Source organism: Archocentrus centrarchus, chromosome 21, assembly GCF_007364275.1.
Source record: "Archocentrus centrarchus isolate MPI-CPG fArcCen1 chromosome 21, fArcCen1, whole genome shotgun sequence".
Lineage (NCBI taxonomy): Eukaryota > Metazoa > Chordata > Actinopteri > Cichliformes > Cichlidae > Archocentrus > Archocentrus centrarchus.
The window spans coordinates 25,576,416-25,597,321 of NC_044366.1; the positions used below are offsets into that span (position 1 = coordinate 25,576,416).

General features: G+C 39.4%; 3 protein-coding genes across 8 annotated transcripts; all 3 read left to right on the forward strand.

The window, feature by feature from the left end:
* Positions 1–800: 800 nt before the first annotated feature.
* upf3a (UPF3A regulator of nonsense mediated mRNA decay) lies at positions 801–6,543 on the forward strand. Of its 2 annotated transcripts, none has more exons than XM_030757594.1 (10): positions 801–971; positions 1,949–2,055; positions 2,146–2,252; positions 2,475–2,573; positions 2,727–2,837; positions 2,966–3,021; positions 3,100–3,258; positions 3,371–3,504; positions 3,759–4,059; positions 5,274–6,543. In XM_030757594.1, exons 1-10 carry the CDS (start codon positions 831–833, stop codon positions 5,460–5,462), a joined length of 1,404 nt encoding a protein of 467 aa, XP_030613454.1. In that variant the 5' UTR covers positions 801–830; the 3' UTR covers positions 5,463–6,543. The 2 variants fall into 2 exon arrangements, with proteins under 2 accessions (XP_030613454.1, XP_030613455.1); XM_030757595.1 differs by having other exon boundaries at positions 3,759–4,047.
* A 1,042-nt stretch (positions 6,544–7,585) lies between these two features.
* Positions 7,586–11,741, forward strand: p2ry8 (P2Y receptor family member 8). Its single transcript, XM_030757596.1, has 3 exons — positions 7,586–7,648; positions 10,224–10,518; positions 10,817–11,741. The coding sequence occupies exons 1-3, from the start codon at positions 7,615–7,617 to the stop codon at positions 11,514–11,516; spliced, it is 1,029 nt and encodes a 342-aa protein (XP_030613456.1). The 5' UTR covers positions 7,586–7,614; the 3' UTR covers positions 11,517–11,741.
* A 953-nt stretch (positions 11,742–12,694) lies between these two features.
* asmtl (acetylserotonin O-methyltransferase-like) lies at positions 12,695–19,929 on the forward strand. 5 transcript variants are annotated; one of them, XM_030757587.1, is made up of 15 exons: positions 12,695–12,754; positions 13,384–13,499; positions 14,551–14,682; positions 14,768–14,815; positions 14,910–14,974; positions 15,064–15,128; positions 15,344–15,452; positions 15,775–16,072; positions 16,145–16,339; positions 17,878–18,040; positions 18,147–18,325; positions 18,402–18,534; positions 18,621–18,761; positions 18,916–19,038; positions 19,425–19,929. In XM_030757587.1, exons 2-15 carry the CDS (start codon positions 13,407–13,409, stop codon positions 19,628–19,630), a joined length of 1,950 nt encoding a protein of 649 aa, XP_030613447.1. In that variant the 5' UTR covers positions 12,695–12,754; positions 13,384–13,406; the 3' UTR covers positions 19,631–19,929. The 5 variants fall into 5 exon arrangements, with proteins under 5 accessions (XP_030613447.1, XP_030613449.1, XP_030613448.1 ...); XM_030757589.1 differs by having other exon boundaries at positions 12,721–12,754; positions 13,389–13,499; XM_030757588.1 differs by lacking the exon at positions 12,695–12,754 and adding an exon at positions 12,765–12,999.
* Positions 19,930–20,906: the final 977 nt, after the last annotated feature.

Sequence of the window (20,906 nt, forward strand, 5' to 3'; positions counted from 1 at the left end):
TAAAAAAAAACAAAAAACATGCTTTTGTGTGTTTGTAAAGAAAACAGGACTTGTTTATTGAAAAAAGTCAGAGAAATGTGTGGGTTTTATTCCACTAAGGGTAAATTGTGCATCAAAGTCAGCTACCCACCCGCTTGCCGTGTAAATATCTATACCGAGACCAGTGTGAAGAAATGGGTTTTGTTGACCTTTTTGCAGTTCCCTGCCGAGACATCCACGGGCGGTCAGTGAGCCAGTCTTCCCACCAGGAATCGTGCAGTTCTGCAGGCAGCTCATCCTCTGCGAGTCGGTGCAGCACGATGCCCACCTCAGGATCTACACAGTGACACCGGAGTTTTGCACACTACATAAGTGGGAGCCGGTTTATCTTAGCCAGAAAATTATTACGAAAACTGTTTCTTTGCCATCTGCTTTTACGTGAAACTCTAGCGGAAGATATGCTTTTTGGTGCTGATTGCATTACTTGGTGTTTTTTGGGTGTGAGCTTAAACTAAATAAACGCGTGTCTGAACAAAGTGGATAGTTTTCTATTTAATATAATATCTTTAATATAATATCTTTTATTTTTCTTTTCTTTTTTAAACCAAGCAGGAAAAACAGCTCCAACGCAGAGGGAAATACAGTGTAAACTGCATGTCCAACCACAAAAAAAAGAGAGTATAACAATAACAATATTTGTTGATTAAATAATTTCGTGTGTTCTTTTAGACTACGGCGCATCAGGGCAGCATCAAAGCTGTCTTTTCAAACCTCTCTCTACTCGCGACATCGCTGAATTCTCGCGAGTGCTCAGTGGCTTAACGTGGGTGAGGAGAGGGAGATGGAGAGAAATGAGGTCTGAAAAGGACCAGATGACCGTGGGCAAGGAGAAAAGTGTTGTCGAGATACAGTTTAGGGATATCCCAAGAGAGCAGGAAAACACTTCTGGCAACCCGAAGCAGAAAGAAGAGAAGAAAGAGGTCTTTACGAAGGTGGGTAGCCGAGGATTTGCGCCGTGTCGCATTGTTTACGGTGCTTGAGGGGAGGGGGAACAGTCATGGAGGAGACGCGCAGGAATGGTTTCAGCACCGCGGACAGCGACGGGAGTTTGAGCCCGTGGATTCACCTACCTTCAGCCACCTCTCAATCTAGATGTTGCATTTCCCTCTGATCGCATTTCGCGTAACGATTCTTTTCGTTTGTATCTGAAAGTGATATATATAGATTCCCACATAATGTACGACGGAATGCACAAAACACGACTGCAGGAGATTCTCAATACTGTGTCCAATGCACGTTATTGTCTAAGCATGCATGCATGCAAAGTAACCACACTTTTAGGCCTCTAATGCTTATTTAGCCTGCCTGTGTTTTGCTGCAGCTGACACCCATTTTCAGCATGTGTTTTGCTGTACACTAGATTATAGTACTTGTTTAGTGTGTTGGCTCGTCGTCTTCAGGCCCCAAAACCTAAAGTGATTTAATTAAAGTGCTTATTTTTTATGTGTATTTTTCATTTTGTTTTGCTTTGTATACTGTCTAAGGCCAAAACATACAAATTCCCTATTATTGTTTCTTATTTTTAAGGCTAAAAAAGAGTTGCAGACTGCTGAGGCTGTATTATATCTCTATATTGTGTTTCAGCTTGTTTAAACTCTTTGAGTTAATAATTTCAGTGTTTGTATGTATTTAGTTTCAATGGCTGCACGTTTCCCTCAGATAGATCTTTGATATGTTTGGATATTTTTCAAAACCTTAAGATCCATTAGAAATCCAAATTGAGTTCTTGAGATTTGAACCACATCAGATGGTACGAACAGCTTTGGATTAAAGGGGTCCTTGAGTACTGTGCCTCTGAAAAGTCGAGGCATTTTTAAAGGAAACTGGTTATATTAATGTACCCCTGCATAAACAAATGTTAAATAAAAATAACAAACATAAATTAGAATATTCAAATGACTGCTTACAGGTGGTGATTCGAAGGCTTCCACCTAACCTGTCAAAGGATCAGCTAGAGGAACAGCTGAGTCCGCTCCCATCTTATGACTACTTTGAGTTCTTCCCAGCAGATCAAAGGTATGAATATTTTCTGAACTAGCGGATTCAAAATTCTGTTGTCTTACAAATATATTCATGAAGTGTTTGGATGTCTTTTTCTCTTCATAGTCTGTACCCCCACCTGTTCTCCAGAGCATATATCAATTTTAAAAACCCGGAGGATATCCTGCTGTTTAGGGACCGTTTTGATGGCTATGTCTTCATAGACAACAAGGGTACTTCTACTGCTTTTAACTCATTTTAATTTTATTGCCAATGGTGGCCATCACTGGCAGATTATTCTGCTATATTAAATGCAAATAAAAGCATGTTTACTTTACTGCTACAGGCTCATCTTTATGAGAAAAGAGGTAGCTTTAATGCTTTTGTTGCCATTGTTACTGTTTGACAGCCAGTGTGTCAATGATGGGCTGCTTTCTGTTTCAATATTTACTCAGGCCAAGAGTATCCTGCAGTGGTAGAGTTTGCTCCCTTTCAGAAGATTTCCAAGAAGAAGTTAAAAAAGAAAGATGCCAAAGCTGGGAGCATTGAAGAAGGTAAAGTACAAAGCTTATTTAGAATCTGTCTTAAATACAGTTTGTCATTCTCACAGGAGTTTAAGATGTACATAGAAACAACAGTTAAACATTTAAATTTGACACATTGAAGTCTGAACTTGTTGATTACATTTTTAATCCATTCTGGCTCAGATCCAGAATATAAGCGCTTCTTGGAGAATTACTCCTGCGATGAGGAGAAGTCTATGGCCAACCCTGAGACTCTGCTGGGAGAGATAGAGGCCAAGACTAGAGAGCTCATAGGTACAGTGCAATATGCACATTATTTTTTTCTTCTGTTATAAACTTTACTATCTCTCTACCCCTAACATACAACCATTTTTTTTTATCTATTGATGAATTGATTCTTTTGTTTCTTTGCTTAATTTTAGCCAAGCGGACAACACCACTGTTGGAGTACATCAAAAATAAGAAAATTGAGAAACAGGTAAGAAGGCTAAATTATCTGCAAAGTGTTTTTGAAATGTGAAGTGTCTTTTTCAAGCTGTCATGTCTTCCTCGACAGAGAATAAGAGAGGAGAAGAGAGAGGAGAGAAGAAGAAGAGAGCTTGAAAAGAAACGGCAAAGGGAGGAGGAAAAGAGAAAGCGACGAGAGGAGGAGAGACGCAAGCGAAAAGAGGCAGAGAAGCAGAAGAAATTGTCTGATAAGGACATTAAAATTAAGGTAGCCAGTCATCACAAAAATCTCATTAAATAACTTGTTTACCCTTGTTGTTTAGGTGATGTAATGGCATGTAGATGTGGAGGTTTCTTTTCTGTATTATCTGCACATTCAGCTCCTTAAAAAGAGTGACAGGGACGATGATGTGGATTCAGACCGAATGAAGGACAAGAGTGACACTGGAGAGGCAGACAGAGGCAAATGGGAGAAAACTGGAGGACAAATGAAGTCAAAGGACCCCAAAGACAAGTAAGGATTGTGAAATGATTCAGTGATGCCAGGCCGGTTTCTGGTTCATCCAGCAGAATTAGACCAATCAAACCACTAATTTAAAATTTGAAATCGAGCATCCACAACATTTTATTTATTCTAATGGATTATTGTTGATCTGTGTAGCATTAAAGAAAGGTTCCACGATTTCTTATAGTGCAAATTCTTCTTGGCAGTAATTAATATTCAGGTGTCTAACCTAATGTTTCTGCAATCTATACTCTGACCACTAGAGGTCAGCCTGAGAGCGACAAGGAGCAGCGGGAGCAGCATGGGCGCAGGCAGAGAGATAAAGATCACCGTGGGAAAGATGAGGAGAGGAAAAGACAGAGACACCACTATGAGTTTGACAAGTTCATGCGGCGGAAGGATGAGACCAAATGGGGGAAGGGCTACTGCCAGGACCGGGCAAAAAAAGAGAGCCACCATCATGGCTATTCTTATTGTCCCGACAGTGGAGACAAGATGGGAAAGGAGGAGAGAGAGGACTTGGGTAACAGGAAGGAACGCCTCCGAAACAAGGTGAGCGAGAAGGTGAGCATGAGATTGGTGAGAAGGCGATCACTATTTGGTTCATCTACCATGGTGTAAACCTGTTTCGGACACAGATTTATGTAGGATTGTTTCCATCTGATAATAGACCAGCTCAGAGAAATAATGTTTCTTTCAAGCAAAGCTGTGAAAACATTAACACATTATAACCAGAGATATCATCAGTGGGTTTCTTTTTCTTTTTTTAGTTTCTTTTGTTTGCAGTGTTTTTCCTGTCACACAGATAAGCCTGTGAAAACCGCACCATTGTTTGTAGGCTGCCAGTTTCACAGCCTCTTTGCTATATCTAAAGTGTCAGTTAATGTAGCCTCAGGCTTCAAGCAAAGATGATGCCAGCAGCTGTAAAGTTTTCAAACATTGGGTCTTCAGCTCCAAAATAACAATTTCTCATGTGACACTATTTGAAGCAGTTTACCAGATTCTGTGCAGCTCCCTCTGGAGTGCTGCTTACACATGCACTCTGATGTGCATGTGTAAGCAGTTCCCTTTTAGAAATTGTGTGAATGGTAGCTAACCTTGGAGATAATTATTTCTGCATTCACCCATAGTGTGCACAATGGCAAATAGCTACAAGTAGTCAGTAGGCTCAGTGGCTCAGTGGTAAACTTGGGTATACGTAGTTAACTTTACCCACTAATTTAATTCCTTACTGAGAGTCTAAGTCTAGGATGTCTATAAGCCAAGAAGTGTGTGTATATTTTCACAGATTAGGATGTTGCCTCCTGGTAAAGCTTAAACATAAATGCCTTAAACCATCATTCTTTCTAATGACCAGCAGGGGGCGACTCCTCTAGTTGCAAAAAGAATTCTCATTGTTAAGAAATCAGTTTTAAAATGACCCAGCTTCTCACTTAATTTATGACTTCTCTTTCCTTATGGTCTGTACTGCTAGTTTCAATTTTTTTTTTGAATACAGCATGATGTTAATTTTGTAAATTATGGTGCCATGTGCAATAGCAGAGTAAAAAAGTTGCTACCACAGAGTGTGTACCTGGGATTTTCTGTCAACACTATGCTTCATTCTTTGAGTTCAGCTTTAAAAAAACAAACAAACAAAAAACAAACACACACTATGTAAGTGACCTATAACAATTGTAAGGCAAAGGAAAGGTACGAATGTAGATATAAAATGTTGTGTATTCAGACCTTGTGCTGCTCGTCTCTCCCATGTCCCTGCGCTCTTTGTGCCCCTGCAGGACCGCCCGGCTATGCAGCTCTATCAGCCGGGCGCACGCAACAGAAAACGCATGAGCTCGGCAGGCAAAGGCTACGACTGCATCCCTGTGGGCCACTCACCTGAACCCAGAGCAGAGCACTGTTATGATGTTGTGACCATGGCAACGGGGCTGGAGAAAGGTTTCGAGAAAAGTAAAGATGAGCAGTGAGCAGTGCTGATAAGGGGAAAAACAAATCAGTTATTCAGCTCTTTCACCTAAGTTGATGGTGACACATCTGACTGGTTATTACTGAGCTTTCTAGATGAATACACCCGGCTGAAAAGGAAAGGCACTTCAAAAGCAAACAGCCTTGTAGTAATTTTTCCACATGTTAGGTGTGATGAAATTCAGAGATCTGAGTGTTGGTCAGGGGGTGGGGGGCGGTGACAGCACAATAGTGAGTTAAATCTGTCCCAAATTTTTTAGCAGTATGACCCACTCTTCCTCAGTTCTCATTCACAGATTGGCGCTAAAACTGCTACTGAAACTGTTCTGCTAGCTACTTTTAACTTCATCAGCATTTGAGCCAGTTATGTGTCATTCTATGTAGTAATGGCACTGAGGTGTGACCGTGTGGGAGGCGGCTAATTGGCAACAACCATAAACAGTTTACTTGCTAAACCATATCCTCATCCTCTGCAAGAGATCTTCTTCTATATTGAGCAGATCGTATATGTTTTATAATGATCCTGTAGATTTTATGTAAACTAAGAATAATGTAACTAGAACTTACAGACAGTGGATGTAGAAAATGCCAGATGGAAAATTCTGCGGGTGTTATGGTGGGTAAAGGCGAGCGAATGAGATTACATTTTACTTATGTGTTTTAATTTTGGTCCATCTTATTGTGAGGTGTCATTCAACAGAGACAGAATTGTTTTGTGAGTCAAGCTTTGTACATCATCACCCAGGAGCCAGGAAGAACACCTTCTCTACATTTCTATAAAATATTTCCTAGAAATCAAATGTGTAATATTGGAAAATACGGCACCAATAGGTGACTACAATTAATTTTTTATGCTGTTTGCGTAGTTTTCTAATAATGCCATGAACTAAATGTAATGGGGAAGTCACAAATATTCATAAAGTAATATAGTTGGTTTAATAAGCCTTATATATTTTTTCTTTGTTTGTTTTTGCACGTGTTCCAACGTAAGAACTGACAATGTTTAAACATGTAATACCTCCTGTATAATTTTGTTGTTGCTGTTTTCCATAAGTTGTGAGAAAATAAAAGGACTTAACCGTTTTTCTGTTACTGTGTTTCTCTAACAGTTTTGGGTGAAGCAGGATTTACCCGGGCGTAATATGCGTTAACAGTTGCTAGTTATGAGTCGCTGTTTGCATATGAATAGATGATCGTATCTTATTCGCAATAGCCACTGTGTAGTCAGTGCAGTAAGAGTATAGTCATTGTTGCCTGTGAGGCCTCTCAGCCTTGTGGGTGAGACTGAACAAAAGTTACTCATACATTTTGTTTTTGTTCTTTCTGTAGTATGCCCTCAGCTGCTGTTTATTGTCAGATAAAGCAGAAGTATCATGTTCAACAGGAAGCCAGCAGAACAGGCGCTCACATGTACACACTCTAAGTCTCGTGAATGTGTGTTAGTCATACACTCTCACTTTACTTAAAAATGTCACTTTTATGTGTACAAGTTCACGCTTTCATATAGGTGTGGAAGGCGGCAGTTGGTATACGCTCAAACCTCAAACTTCACTCTCATGATGCCTTAGCATAGCATGGGAAAATCCTAATAGTCTTTATTCTTTGTTATTTTATTCAGTTTTAGATGCAAACTGATGTTTTCCCCGCTGGCATACATGTCACAGGTATTAGTTTGTGACATTTCTCCCCTGTAGCTTCACAATTCAGTCATTCTTAATGAGTAAAATTGAAAGAGACACTATGACACACTGGGAACTCCCAAAGAGTGTGCTATAAATCAGTTTTTTTTATTGAGCTTTAAGAGCTCTCTGTAATGTTCAGTTGCAGAATTTTTGCTAGTTTTACTAGTTTGTCATACAGGACCGTTATGGTTCAAGTCATTACAGAAAAATATGGGAAGGGACGAGACAGCCACGCAGGGGACCGTAGCAAGTAAATGTGTTTGATTTCCATGCTTTCAGCATGTGGTGAGTCTTACACATGGCTGTGTCAATTCCAAGTCTGAATCTGACGGGCGGCCGTTAGTACAGTTGGTAGGATAAAGATATCACATGATCTATTTCCTCTGCTTCTGGTACCATACTTAAACCCCCATTTCCTCAGCAGCCTTCCTTAGTCACAATATCTGTACCTACATCTATAACTGACACTCATATGCCACTTACATCTTCTGCGTGCGTTCACAAAGGTGAGTTCTCAGCTCTTGTATACAGTACTCTCTGTTTCCCACTTTAATGCCTCAAAATGTGCCTAAACTACAAACTGTGTCAGCGGCTTAATGGCTTATCTGTTTTAATTGTCATTCTTTTAGATGATTTATATTTATTTTTAACTTTTAACATAAAGCATTTTCATGTTTCATGCTTTCATATGTGCTCCGTGACCTATTAGTATCATGCGCCAAAAAGCCAAAGATTACAACAGTCAGCCTTATTTGGCAATAGTTTGAATAACAGCTACAAGAACAAAGGCAAGTGAGTATGCATAATGTTAAAAGCATAAATGTGCAAAACATAGCAGTAAATCTGTGTTAATACAGAAAAAAAATGTGTTTTGGGAAATGAGAAGAAATCATTTGTAAAAAAGTAAGTTTCCAAAATGGTGTTGTAACCACTGACTGTAACAATGATGAAGTAATATTGTAATTTCCATTACTTAAAACGGTAGAAGTGTTTTACTGACTCAAAGATGGTGGTCTGTTGATTTCACTTTTTTTTTTGTAATGTGGTAATTCCCTTCACCACCAACACCATGTCTGAGGGAAAAGTGTTTGTGTTCATTGCCTTTGCTGTTCCTCGTCTCGCTGTTTCAGCTCACAGTTTGAATGTTTTTAGAATATCAGTAGAGTGTGTAAGTCTACTCCCCAGAGTATTTTATATGATTCTAAAAAAAAATTACCTGTAGCGACAGTTGGCACGCTACACCACAAATCATGCATGCTCTTTTCCTGTGTGAAAACTCCACCCGACACATGTGCTACTTGCAAACGCAAACATCAACACCAATATAGATTCTTGGAATAAGGGCAAGGGTATCTGTTTTGCACCTTGATATCAATCAGTTATGCTTCTGCAGAGAAGTACTGTTTGTAACATCAATTCAGACAAGATGTAGCCAGCCCCCCCCAAAAAAAAAAAATTACTTTTTATTATTAAGAAGTACAGTACATTAAGATGTACTGTACACTGTCAGTGCAAACAGTGTCTGTAATTGTTTAAATTGTGCACGTAAATTGATTTATACTAGTGTTTTAACTCTAGTTAAGCTTGTGCTGAGTTTTGGCACTTTGGCCTCCAGGAGAGTTCTGCACTGATTTTTTAAATTATTTTTCATGTATTTACTTGTGCTGTGATTTTCATTTAAATTACGTTTGCATTCACGCTTAGATCGTTGGGAACGTTTGACATAGTTTCCAGTGTTTGTGTGGGCGAGAACGGTGTTAAGGTTTACACATTCAGTGTCCTTATCTGTGGCTGCTGTTCAAATATTAATAAAAGCTGTTATTATATAACCAAGCAGCATATAGGGCAAATTAAGAAATTACTTTGACAGAGGATATTAAATCTATGGGACTTACTCTTTGTTAGTTCTACACCAAATATAAATATTGCACGCTCACAGTAAATGTGTTTTCTGACTTTTGGCTGCTCCCTTATATGATTCTATTTATTTATTTTAGGTTATTGGTTTGCATACTTTTTTAGGTAAAGCCAACATATTATTTTTTTATATCCTCCTAAGACCCAGAAGGAAATCATTGTTATTCAAAGAAACATGTCGCATCTTCCTTTTTCTTCACGACTGTTATTTCCTTCTTCTTTTTAAAAAAAGAAAAACTTCTTTCCCTTGTAGTGGACATCACGTCTAGTCTGATCACAGAATGATGTGATGTAATGATATTGTTTCCATTTTTGTGTTTTCCAATAAAAAATAAATAAATACATTTTATTTCATGAATATTAAAACAAATGACAGAAACACGTCTGATAACTAAAGCATCATTTTAACACGTAGCTTCTTATAGTCAAGCTTTTTTATTTAATTAGGTCATGTCACCCATGGCACAAACAATGATCATGCAGTGGGGCAGACAGGATTTCACTCAGAACTGTGGAAGTGGAGTCATCCTTAGTGCCAGAAACTCACACGTCTTCCTCTGAGTTTTCCACCCCATCCCCAGTGAGCAGTAAGACTGACTCCCCTTCCACAGTTTTGAGTAAAATCCTTTCTGCCTCATCCTACCCTTTGCATCTTTAAGTCTGGACATGGGTTGAAAATGTGAGATAGTAAGTCCTGCTGTCCACTACAAAGGATGCTGAATAAAAGTTTTGTTTTGGAAATCCCACTATATCAAAGTTAAGACTCTCAAAAAACAATTTGAGTTTTAGCAATAGAATCATAATATCTGCAAGAAAATCCATGTCATTCATCCTCCCTTGTGGCCATAAAATGTGGAAGCTGCAATTCCCATCATTTTGAAAAGAAAAAGTTCACGTGCTCTGTTTGCCCAACCACCACAAATGTGACATCAATAGAAATCCCAGAATCTCGCCTTGACACTACAGTAGGACGCATATAGATTGCGTAAGTGGTTCTTGACGTAGAGGTCTCGACTCATGTCCCCGACCAAGGACAAAAATGAACTGCTGGCTCTTAGGAGGATGGTGTGCATAGCGTTGCTTTACTTCTACCAGTATACTGTACAAACATTGATTTGCCTTCCATAAGCCTCACAAACTCTTTTTTTTAACCCTTGCACACAGGTTCAAACATGACAGCGAATTCCAGCAAACTAGACGACGCCACAATCAGCTTTTTGCAGAACTTTGAAGCCGGCGTCGCCATCTCGGTTTTTTACATATTCATCACTGCCATTAACTTGTTAGGAAATGGCCTGTCCATGTGGCTTCTCCTCTTCCGTACCTCCCCCAAGACTCCCTCCATCATCTTTATGATAAATCTTACTCTCACTGACATGGCTCTCGGTGCTGCACTGCCATTTCAGATCTCCTACCATCTCCAAGGATATCAATGGAATCTGGGACCGAATATGTGCAGGTATGTATTCTTTATGATTACAGGATCATATCTGTCCAAAAACAAAAACAAAGTTATGTTACATAAATGTGCTACAGTGTTTCATCTGCTAAAGTTCAAGAAAATTTTATACAAATACTTCCCACGAGGCAGAGGTTGACAGTCTTGATGCTCTGATACTGAATGTAGCCACATCTTTAAAAAGAAAATATGTGAAAGTGAAGCGAATATTCACTTCCTCTTCATGAAACTGTTAATGATTATTTTTGCTTCAACTGGCAAGTAAATAAAACACTTCTCTTCTTGTGCCCCCTTACAGTTTTCTAACCCTCGTTTTCTACGCCAACATGTACTGTTCCATCCTAACAATGATGGCCATCGGTATTGACCGCTATCTGGGCATTGTCAGGCCCATGCTGTTCAGGCGGATCAGAAAGAAGAAGTCCATCACCATCATCAGCTGCCTCATTATGTGGGCATTGGTCCTGAGCACTCTGTATCCATTGATGACCACAGATCTGACCTATCATGTCCCTCAGCTCAACATTACCACATGCTTTGACGTACTGAAGGCAAACATGCTTCCATCTGTGGCGGCCTGGGCAGCCTTCCTCTTCACCATGGTGTTTGTCCTCTTTCTCCTTCCGTTCTGTGTGACAACATTCTGCTACGTCAGTGTCATACGCAAGCTGGCCAGTGATTCAAAGACATCCCAGAAAAAGAGGGCAATACGTCTGGCACTCATCGTTCTCGTAGTCTTCACATTCTGTTTTGCGCCAAACAATTTCCTCCTGTTGATACATAGTGTGCTAAGACTCTACTATAAGAAGTCTGTCTACACCGCCTACAAGCTGTCTTTGTCTTTCAGCTGTCTAAATAGCTGCCTTGATCCATTTATTTACTACTTTGCTTCTAAGGAGTTCAGACAGAAGTTGAGAGCGATAATAAATCTGCACAGTTTGAGCAGCGGAGATTCAATGAAGATGGAGAACAAAGAAACTTTGTGCTCTGCACAGTGAGGTTAAAAAAGAGGACAGAGAATAGTGTCTTTGGAACCACAGTCACCACAGCATAGAGAGCGAGTGGGTCAAAGGGGAACAAAAGGCTTGAGAAAGGAAGTGTGATCAAAACAGAGACTGAGAGCAGGTTTATTCTAAGCCAGTCAAGCTCTTATACCATCTTGCCTTGAGTCAGTTTTTGAAGTTATTTGTAAAAGTGTGTGTGTGTGTGTGTGTGTGTGTGTGTGTGTGTGTGTGTGTGTGTGTGTGTGTGTGTGTGTGTGTGCGCGCGCGTGTGTGTGTGTGTGAGAGAGAGAGAGAGAGAAACAGAATAAATGAATAAAAATAGCAGCTGCGTCTCTTTGTCAACAAGTAATCATTCCTGCATTAGATTTTTTTTCTAGGAAAAAAAACACATTAAAGACCAGTAGCAGTCAGCCACAACATTAAAACCACTGACAGGTAAAATCACTTTGATCATCTTATTACAAAACAAAGTTGTGCTGTGTGGGAAATCCTCTGCCCTGGCATTCTTGCCGCTACTTTAACAAATGCAGCGGATTTTCCCAGCTGAGGAATTGAGCCCAGCCAGGCCCAAATCTGATCAGGCATCTGCGGCATGAGCCAAAACAATCCCAGTCCACAAAAGACGTGCCCAACAACCACTAGGTTACAGAGGGTCACTCGCAATATCTCAGTGGCACAACAGGTCCCCTGTCCATGCCCCAGTACACCAGAGATGTTCTGGCTGCCTGACGGGGAGCTACACAATATTAGGCAGGTAGTTTTAATGATGTGGCTGATAGGTATGTATATCTGTATTTTATATAGGTGTATATTTGTGTTTTAATATCTGTCACAAGCTTCATGAGAGTTATTTTGAAAATGTATGTAGCATGTGCAATTATGTAGCATAAATTTGTGTCATATGAGCACTGTTTTAAAAATAGCTGACCTGTAACAATATTTGTCAGTATCTCTGTAAATACCTTGCCTCTGTACTGTAATGTAATATGTATGACTATGTAATAATACCTTAATTTTTCTTGTTCAATTTTCTACCATTATATAAATAAAATTATTATTATTATTATTATTATTATTATTATTATTATTGTTAAAATATTAGAAATTAACTGGTGGAACTACCTACATGTGCGTTTCGTAGACACGCCCACTTTACTACACGTCATCGCGTATGCGCCGTGACGCTGGTTGTCTCAGCAAACGGGTTTCGCACAGTTTCCTGATTTGTACAGGTAAGAGAGGCAGCTGCGGTACCTGTCTGCTGCATTAATGCTCAGAGAATTTAACCGTGTCGTTTCGGGATGACGTCGCTCGCCAAACGTTGTAGTAACATTTTGTTCACTTGCAGTTCTGTTTTTTATTTCCTTCTCACTACGCAGCTGTAAAGCCAAACACTAGCACAAGTTAGCTCGTATGAATTAGTGTTGTTAGTACCAGGTTAACAGAAGTGTGTGTTTAGAGTTGTGTACTGTGTACGGTGAGTTTTAGGTCATTGTCTTGCTTGCGCGAAACTTGTGTTGTATAATGTTACGTCGGGTGGTTTCCAAAATGCGACGTTATCTATTTATTACCTTTATTCAAGAAGTTAGTTGCTAATACAATGACGCTGTATGAGTTCATTGTACAAACCTGTTAAATGTGCATGAGTGAAAGCCATACATCCTGATGTTATATAAACTGGAAGGAGAGAATGTTTCTTCTTTTAAATTTTATATAAATGAGGTTGATACTTAGAAAAAATGTCCTGTGATTGATGACTTGATTAGTACTGTAGGTTGAGGCTGTGAGAACAGCTGCAGTCACCTCATTTCTTTGTGTTTCATTCATATCATCTTTAATGTTTAACTCCGTTCATCTTAAGGGCAGTTCAACCTGAAAGCCACCATGGTACTGAACCCGGTCATTTCCAAGCTTGCTGGTAAGCTAGTTGTGTTGGCCAGTGCTTCTCCGAGGAGACTGGAGATTCTGCGCAGTGCGGTATGCCTTTTCCTGATTATTATCACAGCATGTAGGTTGATTTCAGCAGCTGGACAGTTGGGGTGATTGTAAATGTGTCAATTCCTGTTTGGTAAAAATTGGTGAAATATAATGCCTATCATGAATCAGTATCTAAGCTATAAAACATGATTTTATTATTGTTCTAATATTTTAGCCTATTATAGACTTATTATGCCCTATATTGCAATTGACGGAACAGAAGGTTGAAAGGTGCTTGAACTCACACTTGCAGTTAGGCTACACACCTGTAGTTTACAACATTGAAAAGGTGCCTACCCCATCTAACCACCACATTAAAACCACAAGAGAGAACTTTCATACAATCACTGAGCATTTTGTGGCAACAATAATAATCACTGCCACACACACACACACACAGATACAGCAGCATCTGGAGCTCTGGCATGCAGGCAGGATTGATAACTATGGATGAACCAGAAGGACAGAGGAGAAGAGATCTGATATTAAGACGTTTTGTTTATCAAGAAGTAGCAAAATACATAGAAGTAGCAAAAGAAAGTTTAGGAGTCTGGCAGTTTTCTCACTAATACAATGTAGCTTTAGTGACACAACTGAGATTTACCTGATTACTAAAAATCAGGAGTGAAAATCTTGCTGAAGTATGCATGTTTTTGAATTTTAGAGGTTGATAAATAATAACAATAATAATGTTAATAATAGCTGTGACAAATGATTACATTAAATTTGAATGTGAGAAATGAAGCATCTGCACACAATTTTGTGGGTGATAATTTAAGAAGGCAGATTTGCATAGGGACGACGAGGAAATCAGAACATCAACAACAGAGGGTTCAATTCAGTCGATAGGTACAAACTGAAGGCCTTTATTTGGCAAGAAAATCCTTTTAACCATGTGTAGCTTAACTTAGAAGGAAGGAAGCACTTCACATTCTTAATTTGAAAGATTGTTGATTCAGGAAACCCTGCACTGACTGAATTGTTCATCCTTTGGTAAATCTGATAAGAGTGTTGAGTTTTTATTTTTGCTTTGTGCCTCTCTATCTGTCAGGGGTTACGATTTGAGGTTGTACCATCCTGGTTTAAGGAAACCCTCAATAAAGGGCTTTTCAAATCACCTCATGAGTATGCTGTTGAGACAGCCAAGCAGAAGGCCTTGGAGGTAGCCAGGAGGATGCCATTTGTGAGTTAAGCTACCTTTGGTATGCCCGAGTAAAAATTATAGTCAGATGTTATCACTGAGAACACTTTGTCTTGATTTGCTTTAGAAACACCTGAAGACTCCAGATATAGTTATCGGGGCCGACACAATTGTGGTAAGATGGGAGGTAGAAGCGCTTGTACATTTTCTTAATTCCTACAATAAAAGCTTTATGTAAGTATTTCTTTATTCACTCTGGCCATCCACAGAGTGTAGATGGCATGATTCTGGAGAAACCATTGGACAAACATGATGCTTATAGGATGCTGTCAAGGTCTGTATCATTTGCAAGGCTTCAGAGTTAATATTAGAAAAGAAAAACTGAAAAGCATCGTGGGGATTTTATCTGTTTGTCTCTTCCAGTTTGAGTGGTAAAGAGCACAGTGTGTTCACTGGTGTAGCTATCGTCCTCTGCCATGAAAAGGAAAGTAAGTTCAAACTCAGAAACTGTTAGAATTGCACTTTCTGTAAAATGAAAGAAAATCCAAAGGAAGCACTTCCCTTTTACAAATCCCAGCACATGTTTTTGTAAGCAAAACAAGTAAGAGCAAAAATTCCCCACCATAATAATGTTTATTAGGACTTTACTGGACAAGTCTATGGTGTGACTGTGTTTTCATTTCTTCAATACGCTACCCCCAAGATGAAGAAGTCGATTACCAGCTGATTGAATTCCACGAAGAAACTAAAGTGAAGTTTGCTGATCTCTCAGAAGAAATGCTGTGGGAGTACATTAATAGCGGTGAACCCATGTGAGTGTGAACTTTTGAACTTGTCACATTTGTAATACTTATTGATTTCTCTTACTAAGTATGCGATCAATGGAGGTCATTTAACTGCATGTGAGTCTCATGAACCTGTTGCTTTTTGGACTTTGATGCCCGATTTCGTCCCAGCTGTGTTTGCTGTGTTCTTCTGTGTCAACAGAAGCGTTAAAAACTCCGCTTAGTTCAGAAATAGTGTGAAAATGGATTTGATCTGTTGTTTCAAGATCCATCCAGTAAACCTATGTGTGTATTTACCTTTTGTCAACATGTGCTGTGTAAGTGAAATCTTTCTGTCTGTGTGTGTCAGGGACAAGGCTGGTGGCTATGGCATTCAGGCTCTGGGTGGCATGCTGGTAGAGTATGTCCATGGAGACTTTCTCAATGTTGTGGGTTTCCCTCTCAACCACTTCTGCAAACAGCTAGACCTTATTTACAATTTTTCTACTTCCTCTTTGGACCAGAAAAGTGAGCCTGTCCCTCTGGCTCAGCCTAGCCACAAGTCTTCAGACAAACACAACTCCCCATCCATTCCCAGACCAAGCAGCCCCTATGGTTGTCAAACACATCATACCCAGATCAGCCCCACAGCCAGTCCTGTCCATAAGGTTTGTTTTTCTTACCACATAAGCAAAATCTGTTACCTTTTGTCACTATTTATATAAAACATTCTCTTGTAGGTGAAAAGAAAAGACAATGAAAGTGAAGTGAGTGAAAGTTCCAGGACATTGGTCAACAGCTTGTCTAAACATACAGATGACGGGGAGGCCAAGCTCCATGAGAATGCAACATTTCCAAGAGAGCAGGTGATTGAACCTAAAAAAAGAGATTTGGAGAAAATCTGTGAACTGATGGATGGATTCAAAGCCTCAAAGGTAATTAGTGCCTGTGGTTCAAAACTCATGCAGTGACCTTTCACAGTAAAATGTTTATATGTTCATTATTTGTGTAGTTGGCTTCCACAGATTATAATGTAAGGCAGCATGTAGCTCAGCTTAAAAGAACTGTTAGACTTATTGGCTTTCTTTTTGAAGATAAGATTGGAGAATTGATGCCATTCCCATATATGCATATTACATACAAAAAAATCACAACCAGACGATGGCTAGCATAAAGAGTTGGTTCACAGTATAATAGCTGTTCTTAATCTGTACAAGCAAATCAGTGAATACAGCCTGCTGTGGTTTCGCAGAGTTATGTGCTGACATATGCCTTGATAAGTTTGTGACTTCCTGTGTATTCTGCAAGCTGCCTGTGAAGCTTAAGGTGACCACAAATCTCGAGGACAGAGATTTAAACAAATGGGATGTACAGGTTTGTGCAAAATGTTGGGTTTCAAACAAATTTGTGGATTTTCAACGTGAAAAGAAAAGAATCACAAACTTCTTTGCAAACGAAATTGAAAGAGTTGCATTCAAAATTTGAAATGTAGTGCAATATGTTCCCATGTGCATGAGTGTTTCCTCTGTCACCAGTTCCCACGCACCACCAAATCTCAGCAAATTTGCCCACATACTGAACAGCTGTCAAGTTGTTCTTTCTTTCATTAGAGAGAAACAACTCCTTTTTGTTTTTTCCCGATATACCATTGGTGAGTGTGGTTAAAAAAAAACAAAAACAAAAAAAAAAACATTGAACTTGTCTCAAGTTTTCACTTTGTGCAGGATGCACTGCAACAGTAAAATGTTGCTCATGTGTCTGTTAAATCTGTTTCTGAAAAGCACTGTCATATGGTAGAAATCAACGGTTCCTGCCAGGTCTTTGACCTGCTTTGGTCTGCTCTTAGCAAATCAATTAAGGCTTTTTGAGTTCTTAAAGGTCCTAGTGCCTGATTGTTTGCATATCCAGTTATTGTGGTAAAATGTAGAAAATAAAAAGTGACAATGCAATGAAACCTGAAGAAGGTTGTGTTTACACTTCAAAAAAAACCAAAATATTTAGTTTGGCTGCGGTTATCCAAACCTTTACAGACAGATGTAATGTGTCATTTAGTACACAGACGGGATCCAATATACTATCTGTAACTACACTGGGTGGGAGGTGGGACACACCTGTGACACAGTTACTCACATAACGTACAAACTCTGCTGCACCTGTTTCACATTTAATGCACGAACTGGTGTTGATCCTGTTGTCTAAAGGAAGTAAATAATTCCAATTTTGGAAATGGTGAACTCTACTTTATAGACTCGTAGCCCGTTCAGATGATGACGCACTGGTATGGAACTGTAGTGGAATATAGTAAATAATGCACTATGTTATGCATAAAACAATGTAGTTATCTTTCAGCATGCATTAATATTTCACACGCTTTTCATTGTCTAACAACAATCTCGTATTCACATTTTTAAAGCACAGCATTAAAGCACACTTTGTTTGTGCATTTCCTTCTACCTTTCCAAAAATGTTGCAGGCACTGTTTACAGCATCCAAGTTGTGTTTGTTTGACCTGCTGCACAGCAGGCCTGGGCTGGATGCAGCACAGGTGGCCCAAGAGATTAAAGCATCTGCGAAGGGGACTGGATGTCTGCTGGAAGCCTGTGTATCTCTGGGACTGTTGAAGAGCGTAGAGAAAAGTTAGCCAGCTCTCTTACTAATTGCTTAATGATGCATTTCGCTTGCCTCCAGCAGTAGGCGTTTAATATTTAACTTGGAAATATCTTACTGTCACTCTACTGTTAGCATGCCAAAAGCCAGTGTATGAGAACACCAAACTGGCCACGGATTTTTTGCGGTCAGATGCCCCCTTTTCGCTGCACGGATACATCCAGCACTGTAACGAAACCATTTGGCCCCTCTTCTCCCACCTTGAGAGTGCTGTGCAGGAGGGGACCAGCCAGCGTGAGAAGGCCTTTGGCAAGGTGACTATCTCTAATTTCAGGGTCATATTTAATTGTGCAGATGAGATCATATTTAACACGTCATCTTTCTTTGAAGGAAACTTCCTCCAACAGTCGGGAAGGCAAACTGAGATTCATGAAGGCCATGCACAACATTGCAAACATTACAGGAAAAACTGTAGCAACAGCATTTAACCTCCGTGATTATAAAACAGCCTGTGACATTGGAGGTAAGAAAAAAAATGCTAAAGGTTACATCCTGTCATTGAATAAGAAACCATTCTTCTACATCTTTATTCTCTCTTCACTATCTCAGGGTGCACTGGTGCCATGGCTTATGAGTTCACCAAAGCGCATCGTGGGTTGTCTGTAATAGTGTTTGACTTGCCCGCTGTTGTCGAGTTGAATGAATTTTTCCGACCACAGCACACAGAAAACAGGGTGTCATTTGTAGCAGGTCAGTTGCTATCTTACACTGAAAATGCTACTGTACCTTAAATACATTTTTAATTATTGATAGTTGAATGATATTAGAGTGACAAATATACTAAAAAAAATTATACTAACTGTGATTAAATTTGTGTGGGTTTTTTTTTTCTCTTTATGATCAGGAGATTTTTTTAAAGATGAATTGCCCAAAGCAGACTTGTATATCCTGGCGAGAATTCTTCATGACTTGCCTGATGAGAAAGTGCATATTCTACTGAGTAAGATCGCAGATGCATGCACTTCAGGTAAAGTTGGGGGAACTATGTCCACTCATTTCAGTACTTATTTTGACTGAACAACATCATTGCTTCACACAGAAAGTATATTGTTACTTTATGCTTAGTATAATATTCTCAGTTGTTTTTCACAATCACATTTTTCACATCTGGAGGTTGTTGAAACTGATTTCACCGATTATTTCTCATGTTGGTTAGTTTGGTTTAAACTGCATCTTTGTTCTAAACCACTGTTGCAAATTATCTTAAGAGCTCCTTTCAAAAAGGCTGCACAGTTCAAAGCCAAGTCTTGCTTATGCAGGGCTTTTTTTGTGAAAACATTGTAATGTAAAGAGATAAGAGAGTACATATCTGTTCTCTGAAGTTTTATGTCTGCATATGTATCGTGTTGCTAGGCTGTGGACTCCTGCTAAGCGAGATCTTCCTGGATGAAGGCAGAAGGGCCCCCAGTCGCGGGCTGCTGCAGGCCCTTAGCATGAGCGAGGGGAAACAGAGGAGCGCAGCTGAATATAGCCTGCTTTTGAAGAGCCACGGTTTCATCACAACACATACCAGACATACAGACAACCTCCTGGATGCCATGCTGTGCATCAAAGCTTGATTGGCTTGCAGTATGCGGTTTAGTGTATGCATTAGGTAAAATCAACAAAGGACAGTTTGTTTTGGGGGTTTTTGTGATTTCTTTAAAATAGCAACAAAACTTGTCTTTGTTTTAAAATGTTTTATATTTGTGCTCTTTACAGACATTAAATCACAATTGTTTTTTACAATCAAATGTAAAAGGTGAATCTCTGAACTGTTAAGCAAACACTAAAGTTTGGTGATGCTTTCCTATCCATTAAAAATCATTTAAACTTTGCAAACAAAATCATCACGGTTTTCATTCATTTAAACACAATACAAGGACTTTGTTCATCTTGTTTGAAGAAGCACTGACATGTAGAAATAGTGAAACCACATTAAAATAAAACATCCGGTTCATGTAAAAGTCAAGCTTTAAAAGTGCTTTAAAAAAAATATGTATGTATAACAATAGAATATTACTAGACTGGATAATAGGGCAACTGATTCACTTTCATTTTTTTAACTGGGGAGGGTGGAGCTAATTCAGAGTATGCTAAATACAATAGGATTTGTGGTGTTGTAAAATATATTTTATGCTATTGTGTGCAGTAGATAAACAGTGGCTGCCCTATGTGCATCATTCTAGTTTAAGCCTGTAACTTCTTTGGTATAATGCATTAAAAAACCCTGATAATTTAAACAGTATCCTTTGCAAACTGATACAGATAACGAGAGGTATTTTGAGCTTTCCTTCAGTTGGCAGGCTATACTTTGGTGGCAGTAATTATATGATATGCTCCTCACCCTGATCACAACAAGGTCCAGCAAGCCACCAAACATCAGATCTGACAAGCAGTACGAGTTCATCCTAAAACAACAAGCCATTCTTTGTGTTATTGAAATTTTGCCAATTTTATCCATGCTTTCCAGCTTTGGCACTCAACTTTGCTTGAAGTAATTACCACATGAAATCTGTTCTTGGAACTGGCATTCTGGTGGTACACTCACTGGTTTGTAATGCTGGCAAAGAGTAGCCACTCAGGTCAAATGTCACTGGAAGCCTGTGCCAGTCTGGGGCTTTTTGATGCAGCAAAGGGAAAAAAAAATATTTGAAGAACCTCATATCATCTTGCTTGGATTGAAAACTAGCATGTGAATAGTCTTCACTGTCTTGGATTGTTTGGTGTGCAGCTGCCATACCGAAAGCACTTGGGGTTTTGTCAGCTGGATGATGGCTTTGGGTGGAGTGTGTGCATCTGACCTCGAAACTGTCATGTTCTGATGATGGCTGGATAAGATGGTGGAAGATGATT